The 14,083-nt window shown below is 41.3% G+C and overlaps 1 protein-coding gene across 2 annotated transcripts in view; it reads right to left on the bottom strand.

Moving 5' to 3' along the window:
* arhgap4b (Rho GTPase activating protein 4b) overlaps positions 1–14,083 on the bottom strand; it is a 32,216-nt gene that overhangs the window by 4,471 nt on the left and 13,662 nt on the right. The window contains exons 11-23 of one of the 2 annotated variants that reach the window (XM_006785257.3): positions 13,966–14,050; positions 12,079–12,106; positions 11,213–11,240; positions 9,267–9,327; positions 9,027–9,104; positions 6,562–6,690; positions 5,815–5,920; positions 5,457–5,684; positions 3,705–3,760; positions 3,436–3,607; positions 2,434–2,529; positions 2,135–2,242; positions 331–433 (exon numbers count right to left, since the gene is read on the bottom strand). In XM_006785257.3, the coding sequence (XP_006785320.2) occupies positions 331–433; positions 2,135–2,242; positions 2,434–2,529; positions 3,436–3,607; positions 3,705–3,760; positions 5,457–5,684; positions 5,815–5,920; positions 6,562–6,690; positions 9,027–9,104; positions 9,267–9,327; positions 11,213–11,240; positions 12,079–12,106; positions 13,966–14,050 (1,278 nt within the window). Of the gene's footprint in view, positions 1–330; positions 434–2,134; positions 2,243–2,433; positions 2,530–3,435; positions 3,608–3,704; positions 3,761–5,456; positions 5,685–5,814; positions 5,921–6,561; positions 6,691–9,026; positions 9,105–9,266; positions 9,328–11,212; positions 11,241–11,750; positions 11,848–12,078; positions 12,107–13,965; positions 14,051–14,083 lie in introns of both variants that reach the window. The other variant, XM_006785256.3, reaches the window with a different exon arrangement.

A 14,083-nucleotide genomic window follows, 5' to 3' on the forward strand; every position in this document is an offset into this window, starting at 1 on the left:
TCATAATAAACACCCAGTAAAGCAAGCCAGGACAGAGATGCAACTCTAAAACTAACATTTTAAAGCAAAAATAGACCTGCAGCTGTGAGCCACAATGCAAAAGTCTCTAATATAAATCTAACGTCAACGAGCAAAACTAGCAAGCTAACACTCGTCAGATGAAACATCGTAAAAAAACACCACCAGCAAAGTTACTGCTTCATATTGTGCATACATTTGAACTTCTGGATGTTTTTTTATAAAAAGTCATACCCACATTTTAGAATGTTTCTTAATGTAATGCTTTTGTTTTGGTTGTTAACAAAGGGTTGAATATGGCACACCACTAACCTTATCAATTGGTGTTCTTTCTGCCTGAATGAATGGAGGTCTGTCAGGGGGTCTGAAGTTTCCCTGCCTCAGAGTGTCCAACGTGTGCCTTCGCTCCTGAGACCTGAAAGAAAAAAACATAAACAGCTTAACAGAGATGCTGAAAGACACGAGCAGATGCCACCTCTGATCTGAACCTTACTTTAATGTGTTGGAAAACTTTCTCTCCATCTTCTCACGCTATAAAGACTAACGTTTTGGGCTTGGCCTCATTTATTCTACAGCTGAATTGTGCAATTGTGGAAAGCAGTGTTCTGACCTGCTATGTTACTTTCTATGCTGTAGCTCTGCTTTTCCACAATCTGATTCATAAATCCACAAAGTCTAATTCCTCATCCTCAGCAGCAGAAAGTCCTGCTCCCACCTAAACCTGTAAGCAGCTGCAGCTTTTCTCAGAAATACTGTGGAGATGAGCCAAATGGACAAATTTCTGCATCAGTGTGTCGGGCTACTGATACAAAGACACAAGGACACCGGCACCATGAAGTAAAACTGAAAAATACAAGAGTAGTGACTAGCAGTTTAACCCAGAATAGTGCACTGTTATTAAGAGTTCTGAAACATTAAAAAAAACAAAACAGACAGCCGCTCTACTTTTAAGGTTAGGCTTAATTTCCTTTTTGACAAGGCTTATAGTTAGGGCTGGTTCAGGTGACCCTGAACCCTCCCTTAGTTATGTTGCAATAGGTCTAGACTGCTGGGGGCTTCCCATGATGGACCGAGTGTTTCATCTCCATTCACCTTTTTTTTACTCTTTATGTGTTTATACACCAGTCTGCATTTAATTATTATTATTTGTTATTATTAATCACCCACAGCTTGTCTTTTATTCCTCCCCCAACTCCCCCACCCCCAACTGGTCAAGGAAGATGACTGCCCCTCCCTGAGCCTGGTTCTGCTGGAGGTTTCTTCCTGTTAAAAGTGAGTTCTCAATCCTAGCATTCGTTTCAATGTCTCACCATGGGATGCTCCTCCCTGCGTATTTCTCAAAAGCAACAGTCTCATTCCACCAATCCTGATTGGCTGGTGATTGCCACAACCACTTCGGGAAAAATCACCCACCCTTAAATAGTTTACACTTTTACATAGATGTTATTGTAGGGTTCTTACAGTACTAAGAGCCTTGAGTTATGATTGGGTGCTATATAATAAACAATTGAATTGAAGCGAATTATTGTGTAGGCTGTCAGATTGCTGTTTAACTCAGCTGTCAATGCCAGGTGAGAAGCGTGCACCTTTACTCTGGAGGAAGCTGTAAAACTTTGGGAAAGTTAATGAGAATGCATCAGTTTGTTGCAAGTTCTGTGTAGACTTATGATACAGTTTTTTGTAATACATAACCTAAAGAAATGACTGAATGTACCTGACTGTAAATGGAAAATGAGATATTACAGTGGATGTAATATGCCTTCAGTTTGCGAATGACCAGATGTATGCAAATAAAGACTCTGTACTACTATGTAAATGGTAATGTTGCACATTGTTTGTATAGATAGATGCACACGTATATAGATAACGGCAGTTTTATTTTCTCCCACTGTAACTCTCAGTAAGCAGTCCAAACAGAGGGTGATGTGGTGCTGTACAAAAAATGTAATGCAAAAACTTCCCGGCTCTCACGTGTACATTACTTCCCTTCATGCAGTTTTTTCCTGAACAGAGTTTATTCACAGTCTCAACTGGCTGCAAACCTAATTTATATCAATCTGAGTAATGCTGAACATGCATGAGGCCTGCAGTGCGTCAAGATAAGTGCGAGTCTTACACTGGCAGGTGTCGTGTGGCGGGGGAGGTTGGTGGCTTTCGACTAGGGCTCCCCTCACTTCCTCTCTGCCGTCCTGGCAACGAAGCGCTATCGCTGTTCACCCGCATCCTGTGAAGACACACACAGAAACATCTGAAGTCTATTTACGCACACGAGCTTATATGCTTCTTTGTACAAAAATGTGGAGCTGTGTAGACGTATGAGTTTGTGTACTTAGATGTTTATGGCTATTACATGTTTTTAATAAACCGCAGTGTGCATTTGAGTGTGTTTGTTCGTTTGTGTATGCTTCTGTGTACCGGGTTGTGTTCTCTGTCTGTGGATCTTCTGCTGTCAGGTTTCCAGTGCTGCCTCCTCCACCTCCCCCTCCTTCTTCTCTTTTCCCTCGATCTGACCTAAGGGAGGAGAAGAAGAGAGATATATATTTCACAAGAGAAAGTACAAGCAGTACAGTTTTAAATATGGGATGAAGACTGAGCAACAAACGTTTTGTAGGAGGGACCAGCAGCAGAGGTGAACTTATGTGTGACAAGAACAAAATAACTTCAAAATAAAGCAACAGCTCCTCAAAAAAGAAAATGACCTTTGAGAAACTTGTGATGTCCTGATGGTGCTTAGTCTGCACTGATATTTAATCACCCTCCTGGGAATGTTTGAGGCCACAGTTTTTAACTTTGAGAAATGTTGGATATCATAGCACTGTTATCTCTTCATATCTGTATTAGAGATAACTGTGGATTGGTATAAGGCACTATGAATTAGATATGCAGTTCAGACACCTACACACAAGCAGAGAATATGAATTGATGCTGAAATACTTTCTCTCTCCACTTCTGGGTTTTAAATTCTACCAGTTTATCTGATTTAATGGCATCCAATCAGCATACACACACACACAGATGCTGTTTTTCTTTCATTTTGTCACTTCCTGTCACTTTAACTCGTAAAGAATATTAGTGGGGCCATTTGTAATGGAGAGGTCCAGTTCAGTGAATCGAATTACCCATGGTGCCCGTGTCGGCACTTGTCGTTCAAAGCAGCCACACTCCTAACTTTAAACCTTAACAGTATCCAAATGTATGAGTTATTAAAGAAAATCTATCCAGTCATACTGCAGGCTGCCGTGGCGCTCACTCAGGGAAACCGATTTGCCTTAATTTCACTTTGAATTGTGCCACTGAATAAACTGACCTGAATAGCAGGCAAAAACAGTAAATTCTGTATGAAATGATAATGATGCCTTAAGGGTGTCATGAAATTTCATTTTGGCAGTGCTTATGTGACATAGAAATGTCACTCACCCTTCCAGCACACTGATGTACTTGTGAGGGATGAGGCCCTTAACCCCTCCCACCTCTCCTCGCCACCAATCAGAAGAGGCCTTGCTGTGAAGGATGAGAGGCTCTCCCTGCTTGAAGGAAAGCTCCGCCGGGGATCTAGCCACGTAGTCAAACATAGCCACCGCCTCCCATTCTGTACACACCAGCAGACACACAAAGCAAGGTTATAATGTACCTTTGTAGTGTAACAGTACAATAATGTGGCAGGGTTGGTGCTTATGTGTACTGACCATCCTCACTGGGCAGATGCTCGGTCTCCCCATCTCCCTCTTCTGTGATTGGTTCACTGCAGAAAAGCAGAAAAACCAAAGTCATGCTCGGTTCCTCTTCTCTTCCGCTAACTGTCACACCACAGCCTCTCTTTATGCAAGACTTCATACTGCTGTGAGATTTCCCAAATGACCCTAAAACCTCAGGCTTGGTCTAATGTCACACAGAATGATTTTTAATAAAAAGATCATGAAGGAAACAGAGTGACTTTGGGTTGTAGGGGGTTAGCCTGGAGGCTAGTGTTCCATTTTAGCGAGCAGTCGGCTTAATAGCATTAAGCGTTATGTTTTTACACAAAGCATTGTGAGCTACACAGAAGTGCCTTTGGTGTGGCATGAAATTCTGTTTCAAGAGGATGAACCATGAAAAGGGGGCTGAGGGGCGAAGATGCTTTATGTACTTGGAACCATCTCAGCCTGAGTCTTAAAAGTTTGACATGAACAACAAATCTCTGGAGCAAAAAGGCTGCTGCCCAATTATTTACTGACGACAGTAAATACTTCAACAAATATCTTTTCAGACTGAGCGTGATAGGCACTTTTATGTATTTACTTAATTTACTGCTCAAAAAAGCCCAAAGGTACACTTTTTAATCCGAGTACAGGATCAAACATCAGCCGAATTTCTGGGATATTGATCCTCTCAGTTTTGTAGCAGAGGGGGTATTAATCAGTTTCAGCTGCTTTGGTGTTAATGCACTAGAGGGGCAACAATGGGACAACCCCTAAAAAAGAAATGCTTTTACAGCTGGAGGCCTCTGGCATTTTTTCCCCTCCTCGTATTTTTAGTTTTTCTCACTAGTTTTGCATTAGGTTAGTGTCACTACTGGCAGCATGAGGCAATACCTGGACCCTACAGAGGTTCCACAGGTAGTCCAACTCCTCAAGATGGCACATCAATACGTGCCATTGGCAGAAGGTTTGCTGTGTCTCCTCGCAGTCTTAAGAGCATGGAGGAGACTCCGGGAGAGGCAGTTACTCTAGGAGAGCTGGACAGGGATGTAGAACATCCTTAACTCATCAGCAGGGAGGGAGCAGACTGAGAACTGCCCGAGCTACAAAATGACCTCCAGCAGGACACTGGTGTGAATGTCTCTGACCAGCAATGTGAAACAGACTTCATGTGGTGGCCTGAGGACCCCACCTGACCTAATGGAACACCTCGGGGAAATTAAGTTTCAGTCCATTTGATGCTTCCAGGTTGCACCTCAGCCTATCCAGGAGCTCAGTGATGGTCCAGATGTGGGAAGACATCCCCAGGACACTATCCACCATCTCATTTGTAGTGATGCATGTATACGAGCAGGTCGGGGCATACAAACTGAGTACCATTTTGAGTTGCTACAAGTAAATTTCTGCAAAATGAACTAGCCAGCTGCAGAATTTTTACACTTTGATTTTCAGGGTGTCTTTGAAATCAGTCCTCTGTAGTTTGATGTAAACAAAGAGCCCCACCCACCTGCATTTCAAACCATCGGTTTGTGAGGGGCAGCCAATCCAATGAACGTTGGCTTAAACAAAGGGTTAACAAAGGGACTAGACAACATTATTTTCATGACTAGCAGGTCGTAACTCGCTGCTTTTGATGTCAAACTGAAAAAGTTGTTTTCTTACTTTGCGTTGTGTTCACTGAAATTGCTGTCTGTTATGAACTTAGAGTTGTTGTCTTTTTGCAGCAAAAACAACATTTTTATCAATGAGTACTCCTCTCACCAGTACTCCTGCTCCAGAGTCATGTGCTTCTCGTAAACAGGGCCCGGCAGCTCCGATTGGCTGGGGAAGATGCTGTCATGCTGAAGGATCATGGTCTTGACAAGGTCGTTAACCTGTGGCTGCCTAGCAACAGCGTCATCAGAATCCATCCCCCTCAGCAGGCTTGGACCGAAGCAAACAGCCAGGTTGTAGGGCTGCATCATGTTCTCGTCGCTGTACTGAGACACACTGAGAAAAAAAGAGAAACACAAACACGCACATGGTGACTTTCTATTTCTGGCATGAGTGTGCAGTTTTATGAGCATGGCACATATCTGATATGTGAAAATATCCCACACTGGGTTTTGGTGCAACTTACTGGTTGAGGAAAGCAAAAAGGTAACGCATCACGATGAGGAGAGGCCTCGGGAAGGTCGAGACAATCGTTTTAATCTGGACGTCTTTCTCCACCTCCTCCTCAATTTCTGATGACAGGAAGAAAACAAAATGACCTGTTGAACTAAAACTTTTAGTTGTTGCATTTAAGTTTTTCCAAGCCTGCATTGACCAAAATTCACCCAAAACCCTTCCTTAAAGAAAGAGGCGAGGAGGATGGATTGATTATGCTATGCCACTAATGGAAAATCTACAAATTTAAGGGGAGTAAACAACCCCCAGGCAGGTTTGCAGCACTGGTTAGCTGTGCAAATTGTGACTCAGACCATCTGTCCTGGAAAAAAAAAAAAAAACAGAATTGGGAAGACACCTACAGAAATAACAGGGAGATAGTGGAAGGGATAAACACACAGTAAACTATGCGCTGCAAGAACCAACTGTATAAGTTGCATCTTCTTGCATCAACGCTGCATTGTTTTTGCTGCTTTGTGTTTGAGCATCAGTGAAGTTATATCAAGATAAACAGGATCACAGGCAAAAAACGGTTCACTGCACAGTACGTGACGGGCTGAGTCAGCTTAACCAAGGTTGAGAAAGCATCTAGGAACTACAATGTTCCAGAAATACTCGAGTAACTGAAAGCAGACATCAAAAAGCCCAAGTGAAACCAGTACACAATCTGAAAACAGACACACACACACACATAGAGAAGTTACATAAGGGGTCTTACGGACACACTCCAGCAGCTGAGTGTAGCTGTCGTAGGGGAAGAGAGGAGGCTCGAGGCCTCTGAAGTACAGCTTCAGCACACCGGCCACAGAGTCCAGGTCACACTCACTATCTGACAGAGGATCCTCTCCTACACAGAGGTTAAACACACGTGAGATGACTGAATCGGAGTAGCAGAGGACACAGGCATGAGCTTTTTCCTTCAGTCTATGAAGCCTTTTAGCTCTATGTTGTTGTCTCAGATCTCACAGTGTAAACTGCATGCTACCAGCTCAGCGCTGAAAAGACAAAGTTAGCGAATAGATGATGAAAGTCACTGGCAAAAAGGATTAATGCCAGTTAGAATTTGCAAAACTGTAAAGGTTAGATGTATTTGCAATCTAACTTAGACCAGGTTACAGGTTAATACTCGCTTGCTGACTCAATCATGAAGAGCTGCTGACAACATGGACAAGTGGGTGATCCTATTATACTCGTTTAGTTCCACTTGAGTAAACTGAAAGGATTTGTTTCACTCACACACATTAAAAATCTCTCTCTCTCTCTCTCTCGCTCTCTCTCTCTCTCTCTCAAAAAAGCGACATCCACATGAGGAGAAAATGATGAACTGCTTTGTTATTAAAAACTGCAACACAGAAGAAAAGAAAAGTGAAGAAAGTGCTATGTTTGGTGCTCTCCAAGCAGATCCAAGCCCTTGCAGAATCATGAGGAGGACACTGTAACGTTGGTGTCAGCCTCTTGGAACATGGTCTGCTTTTCAGGGCTGTAACTAAAGAACATGTGAGCCAAAACGTTGTGTACTAGTTCTTGTTTATGAATACAAAGACCTATTAAGAAGCTAAAACTGTCAGATAACAGCCGGTAGTTTGAGGTTGATTTGGGAAAACCGTTTAGTCTTCTGCACTTCACATGACCTTTTTACAAGCTCGCAGACAAAGCCACTGGCTGTCAGTACCAACCGAACTAGAAGCGGACCAGAAACCAGAAAGCTTTTAGAACCAAAAGGCATGTCCTCTACCTACAGATATCTGTGTGGTCATATGCAGATATTTGTTTATAGACGTATTATATTTGTCATTTCTCCCAGACCTATTTTATGTGTGCTGTTGTGGGGTGTTTCTTAAAACTCATTGTGGCCAATGGTTAGCGGGAAGTTAATAATTTTTACATTATCTTTTTCATCAAAAAAACAAAAAGCATGTCAGACCTAAAGTAGGGTTCAGAGATATCCTGAGGCACATGCAATTTGACATCTGAGCATCCAGAGCAGATGGGCAAGCGGGCCGCAGACAAACTTGCTGGGGTATTTGGACAATGTTTTGTGTGTGTGTGTGTGTGTGTGTGTGTGTGTGTGTGTGTGTGTGTGTGTGGATAAGGTTTCAGGCAGTGCATCCTGTCTAAAACAGCCACATATGGCATAATGATTTGGTGGAACATTGATGCCAAAAAAATAACTGAAAACTGATTACTGACACGGCCCAGAATGTAGCATGCATCTAGCCCTATGGTGATTGGTAGATGGATGGATGGTTGAAAAACTATAATTAATCACATTAAACCATTTTAGGATGGTATGTTGGTGTGGTAGTTAGCATCACTGCCTCACAGCAACAACAAAAAAGTGTCATGGTTCTGAAAGAAACACGACCCAAATACAGGACTCACTGGCAAACTAGGTAAGTTTAGCTAGCTGGTAGATGTTTTTAATTACACAGCAGAAACTACTTAAGGTTATGAGAAAAGGAAAACAACTACCTAATGGGAACAAAGAAAAGAATACAAAAATCTAAACAATAAACACCTGAAACTATGAAACCACAGAGATTGGTGAATAAAAGGAAATCAAACGTTGAGGAACAATAAATCTCTAGTACAAATGGAAACTGGAACTAAAGAGAATCTAAAGACATCAAACTCATTTTGTGAGTAATAAAAAACCCAACTGATTGTACAAAACTAAAAATGTTCAAAATTCCAAGCTCAAAAATCCCAGGACCATGACAGGAAGTTTCCTGGGTTTGAATCCACGAGCCACCCCAACAATGACCCTGAATTGGATAAGTGGAAGAAGATAGATGGCTGGGAAACATTGCAAGCTTGATAAAGACAAATGTAGTATTCCTGTGTAAATAAATGGCCATGAATGATCCAGCTCAGTCATTCGAGTAAAATTTACTTCGATTGAGGTCAACCCTCAGTTATGCTAGACTTACATTCACTGGCTCTGGCTTCATTGCAAACGCAGTTTATGTAAACCACTAGTTTGTGCTAATGGAACAACTATAGTGTTCTGCAGTTTTAATTGTGTAAACTTTAACTGACATATTTATTGCAATGTAAATAAACAACTTCTCTTCTTTGATTTAGTTTTCTCCATCTGAGGAAAAAGTTCTGCTATCTCAGCACATGTACAAAAAACAAACAAACAAAAAAAAAAACGAAAGAAAAAACGAGGAAAGCACTTACCTCTTTCAAATGCATCTCTGAGGAGGTTCACCTCCCTCTGTGAGCCTGGAACTCTGAAAATTCCTTCATGGTGGAGGCCTGCGATACACACAAACACATATTCACACCATATGACGCGTTCATAGATGCCTGATATGCAGAAGTGCACAAAAAAATACAAAACAGGTCCTTCCACCTACTCATTTTCACTGTCCAAAGCTCTAAAAGCATGACTTACTGATATGACAAAAACTGACTCACCATGAAGGTTTATGAAGCGAATGCAGCTTTCAACCACCACAGGAATCTGCTGTCCAGAGCTCTGCAGAAAAAAGACGGTTAGAAGAAGAGAGATGAGACAAGAATGCGGTGCTGAAGACAGAAACAGAGTGCAGAGGGAGATGCAAAGAGAGGGGGAGGAAAAAAAGGATGAAAGAAAGGAAGACCAATAACAGGGAAGGGAAATATGCAAGGCAGAAAGATGCAATGCAAGAAACTAAAGATGACTGAAAAGTACAAGTTTCATCAATTGAGGTTCTTTTAAGGGCGCTTGGCTACAAGTAACTAAAAACTATTATCCCTGTAAATTCAACTGAAGTCACTGAGTTACATAACAATAAAAACTAAATCTTGTGGATGAGTAGTGAAACTGTTCGTACTGGCATCAGGTGAAAATATGAACAAAATGCATTTGGGGGAGCGTGTTTATTGGTTTTGTGGTGAGTCTAGGACTGACATGCCACCGTGTCCATTATGTGAAGCTAAAACAAAGACTTTATAAAAGCAAGTCGACAGCAAGTCTATTCAGGACTTAAAGAGTCCTGAATAGAAATCTATGGGACACTTCTGTAATGTAATGATGATCCTTTTTGTATTACTGCAAGATTCAGATGGGATATGCAGCCTTAGTGAAACTTTGCACATGCACAGGAAAAGTTTAGCTAACCTTTAAAGGATTTTCTAAACAGATTCGACTGTCGATTCTACACATGATGTTTTTAAGACCAAGCGATAATTAAAAGGTTATGGCTCTTTTATCATTCATTCAAATAGGGGCATCAAAAATAACTGCCCATATAACTGCACAGGGGCATTACCAGTCACAAGACTTACTTGTGACTTTGGCTAAAGCTAGTAGCCTAGCACAGTGGAAACAAGAGCTAGCATGCAGACTGACAGTGTCCTATGTTAGTTTAAGGCACACAAAAAAAGAAATATATAAAAATATTTTAGAAAAAACAACTTTTTCAACAAAACAAGCTAACTCTTCTTCTCTGCATCCAGTTTATGCGCTATGCTAGGCTAACCTACAGCTGATATTTTCAACGATAAAAGTGCTACAATAAATTAGGGCGGTGACACTGATAATGGTTGTCAATTTGATAGCTCACCAGTCAAGGTGATTTTTAGGCAATTTCCTCACTGATGCATAGAATGAATATCATTATTATGAGGTTCATAATAAACTCAACCTGCCAGTCTCATGATTGTGCACAGAAGTTCATGCCTGAACTTTTGTGTGCATTGAAATGACTGAGCTATCATCATCATCAAATGAGAGAAAATGGGAAATATTTTTGACTCTTTGGTTGTTAAATTGGAGCTTAACGTGACTGTGCATTTGCAGCTGCACCAGTTTTTCTTGTCTGCTCTTTTTTGTCTACTGGGCATTTTAGTCGGTGAAAAACTCTACTCAAATGTGTGTGGAAGGCATGATGAAGAGAATGAAGAGATGAGATGTACACAGAAAAAAAAATCTGTATTATATAGTACAACTATAGGTGTAACGTAAATAAATAAAAACCCAGCAACTTCTATGACTTTCAGCTGTTGTACTGTATGTAAACATGCAAATGGTAAGATTAAGAGTATTTCACCAGTTTTTCAGGGCCTCAGTAGATTAAACATTTAAATGCAACACGTGTTGCTGAGGCCAGGCTGCCAATGTCAATTTTATTTCTATAGCACATTCTATCGTAAAAGGTTGAGCAAAGTGATTTACAAGTTGGCTAATGAACATGAGAGACCCAGACTGAAGGGGGAATACTGCATACAAATTTCATAAAGAGAGCTTTACACCTGCTGCTAAAACTTCCCTGAAAAAAGCTGCACTGGACACGACTTAGACATGGTGACTGCTTTTTTGTGGTAAACAGTCCCAAGTCTGCATGCACTGCATAAGCAGTCACACAGACGGTGCTGAGTACCTGTGTCCGAGACATTCGCCTTCTTCTTCTGCACCAAGCCAAACACAGCAGAGCGGGGACACAGAAAAAGCAGATTAGAAGAGAAGGGAGAGGGGACAATAAGGGGAATAAAGATTTAGAGGCAGTGGGAAGAGGCACACATAAGCATACGCGCACGCACACATACGCTCATGTACACACACACTGAATAGAGGAGTCGAGAGGAGGCAGCAAAGAGGCCAGTGCATTTTAATCCTTTCACAAGAGAGAGAGAGATAAAAGGGGGAATGGATTGAAAGGAGAGAAAGCCAGCAGTAAGCCATAAGCATGACCATACACACGAAGGCAGCAGTAACTACACTGGAGGGGGCAAGGGGGGTGGGGGGCTGTCATTGTGCGCATGTGCTGCAAGAACCCTCAACAATCCCCAATTCTTCTGCATCAATGTGCCAGGTTTTCATTTGGAAGGTTTGAACAGCAGCGCAGCAAACAATACAAGACAAGTAAAAACAAATGAAAAGCGGATTTGGTTTTCTGTGTGAATGAATGTGAGTGTTACCTCTATGTAGGACAGTATGTCTGTATTGAAGAGTGTGTGGCAGAATTGGGAAACAGGTCTGGACTTCCGAACGCGCACTGACCGAGCACATTGCATTCTGGGAAATATAATAGATAAAATGCATGATCCCATAGTGACAGTCAAGATGTAGTATTGTTGATAACTGCAAAGTCAGGTGTCCGCCCCTCTAGAAATAGATTTGTATACATCATGGAAAAAGCAATTTTGGTTTAAATTTAGCCCATCACTGTCCTCTCTCCATGTCCTCTGTACTCTCTCCATTTCAGTCACACTGATTTATTCTCAGCTGCATATAAAGTCTGTTTACCTGGAAGGGTCGCTGTCAACGGCCTCAGCTGGAAGACAGAAACAGAAAATATGTGAAAGAGTGAGTCAGAGTTAGCGAAGAACGCACAGCAATGTTAACGGGGAGTGCTACTGATTTTTCAGTCAAGTGCATATGGAACTGTGGAAAGTCTAATAAACTTGAGTGTGGCTCCAAAAAGGACTACCAGTGATTACTATATTAAAATGTCCAAATTCAGACAGGAAAGATAAAAACAAAACTCCAAGGTGTTGCCTTTGACCGACAGTTAACAGCTATCCGGTCGTTCAGACTGACGTCATTAACCGTGTCTGGGCCTAAACTCCGCTGCAGGTCCATATATCAAACGATCACTATGGCATTACTGAGAGTCTTTCATCTTTAATAAAATGATCAGAGTTCTGCTCTACCAGGTGTATCAACTGAGTTTAGCATCCAGGCATCCATGAAAACGGAATTTATGACATTTAACGGCGTTAGAAGTTAGCAGGAAGTTAGCTCGCTAGCTTCTATCTAAATACAATATAGCATGTCCTGACTTCGGGGTTTTGAAAACAAATTAAAACGTACAGCTCTGTTATCACTTCCCACATAAATGAAGACAGAAAACTAAACAGCAGTGACGTTTGTAGGGTTACTGAAGTTTAGCTAGCTGGTATATAATGATGTGCTACGTGACCACTAGCAACACAGCTATGTTAGCATAATATAAACAAGCTAACTTTTTTTCCACTCGATGAAAGTTAACGTGAGTGTTCTCGGTGGTCAGGAACAAATGTAATCGCATGGCAGGATGCTGTAAAAGGACCAAACTTCAGCCAGGAGAACAACTGAGATAATCCATCCACAATACGAGGTTAGTCATTCATATACTGCTGCATGGGCTGGGCTGTAGTTACATCCTAAGGTTTTAAAAACTGAGCTTAAATAAATGATTAGCGGTAATAAAAGCCGAGGGAGGTCAACAGTAATCACTGACTGTTTTAGGAGCTTTTTGAGATTAAATAGAAGAAAATACAAAACATTAAACATGTTAACAACACAAAAGCCATATTAAACGCAGACTACTTTAGGCCCGGAAATAGGATTCGTCACGTCATCACTTAACGACCGGATAGCCGATAGCTGCCTGTTAGACTTCCCCTCTGTTGATTTCAATCACTGAACTAAACCTTGACTGTGTCTGTGCTACTGGTGCATTTTGAAGCATGTGTGGTCCATCCTCGCCAAGACTACTTATTTTTCCCCTCAAGTTTTGCTCACTGAAATATTTGTACCTTATTGGTCTGTCACTTCTCAGTCAAGAGAAGGAATCCCTGTCTGCATGTTGCACCTGCAGTATGAATGCAATAAACCAGCAATTCTTGCTAGCATTAGCTGACAAAACTCCAGCCTTTGATCTAAATATGGTCACTTTTGGCTTGAGAACAAAATAAAACAAACAAATAAAAACATATTGGTTGACAGAACTCTAAATGACCAGGTGACATCATGGCTATGTCCATCTTTTGTATACAGTCTATAACTTTGGAGAGCGTGATTACATCTCTCGTAACATATGCATATGTGTGTGTATGACAGAGTTCAGTGCAATGCACAGTATTGCTTCAGTACCACTATCAGAATCTGAGACTACCACTGATACAGTCTTATTATACTTGGCCTGTTGTAGCTGCTCTAAATGTTACTGTGGAGCATGTACAGTCATGCTTTCTTTCTGTTTTATTTTTGACAAGTTTTTTCATATGGGTGACAAAACCTGCAAGATGCTCATTAAGCCAAGAGGCAGTTTGCGGCCATGTTGGATTTTGGTTAACGTATGTGGATATTTTGCAGACATAATCAAAGGCAACACTGGAACAAACTGCATTAAATCCATCCTCCTTGTACCTTTCTGTATGGCATCTTGTAGGATATCATGTTTGGCTTGAAGTTTGGAGGCCAGAGAGCTGCTGGTAAGGAACTCTTTCACTTTCTAAGACGAAAAAAAGAAAGAAATAGTGAATAA

Source organism: Neolamprologus brichardi, chromosome 20 (assembly GCF_056152115.1).
Source record: "Neolamprologus brichardi isolate AB-2024 chromosome 20, ASM5615211v1, whole genome shotgun sequence".
NCBI classification, from domain to species: Eukaryota; Metazoa; Chordata; class Actinopteri; order Cichliformes; family Cichlidae; genus Neolamprologus; species Neolamprologus brichardi.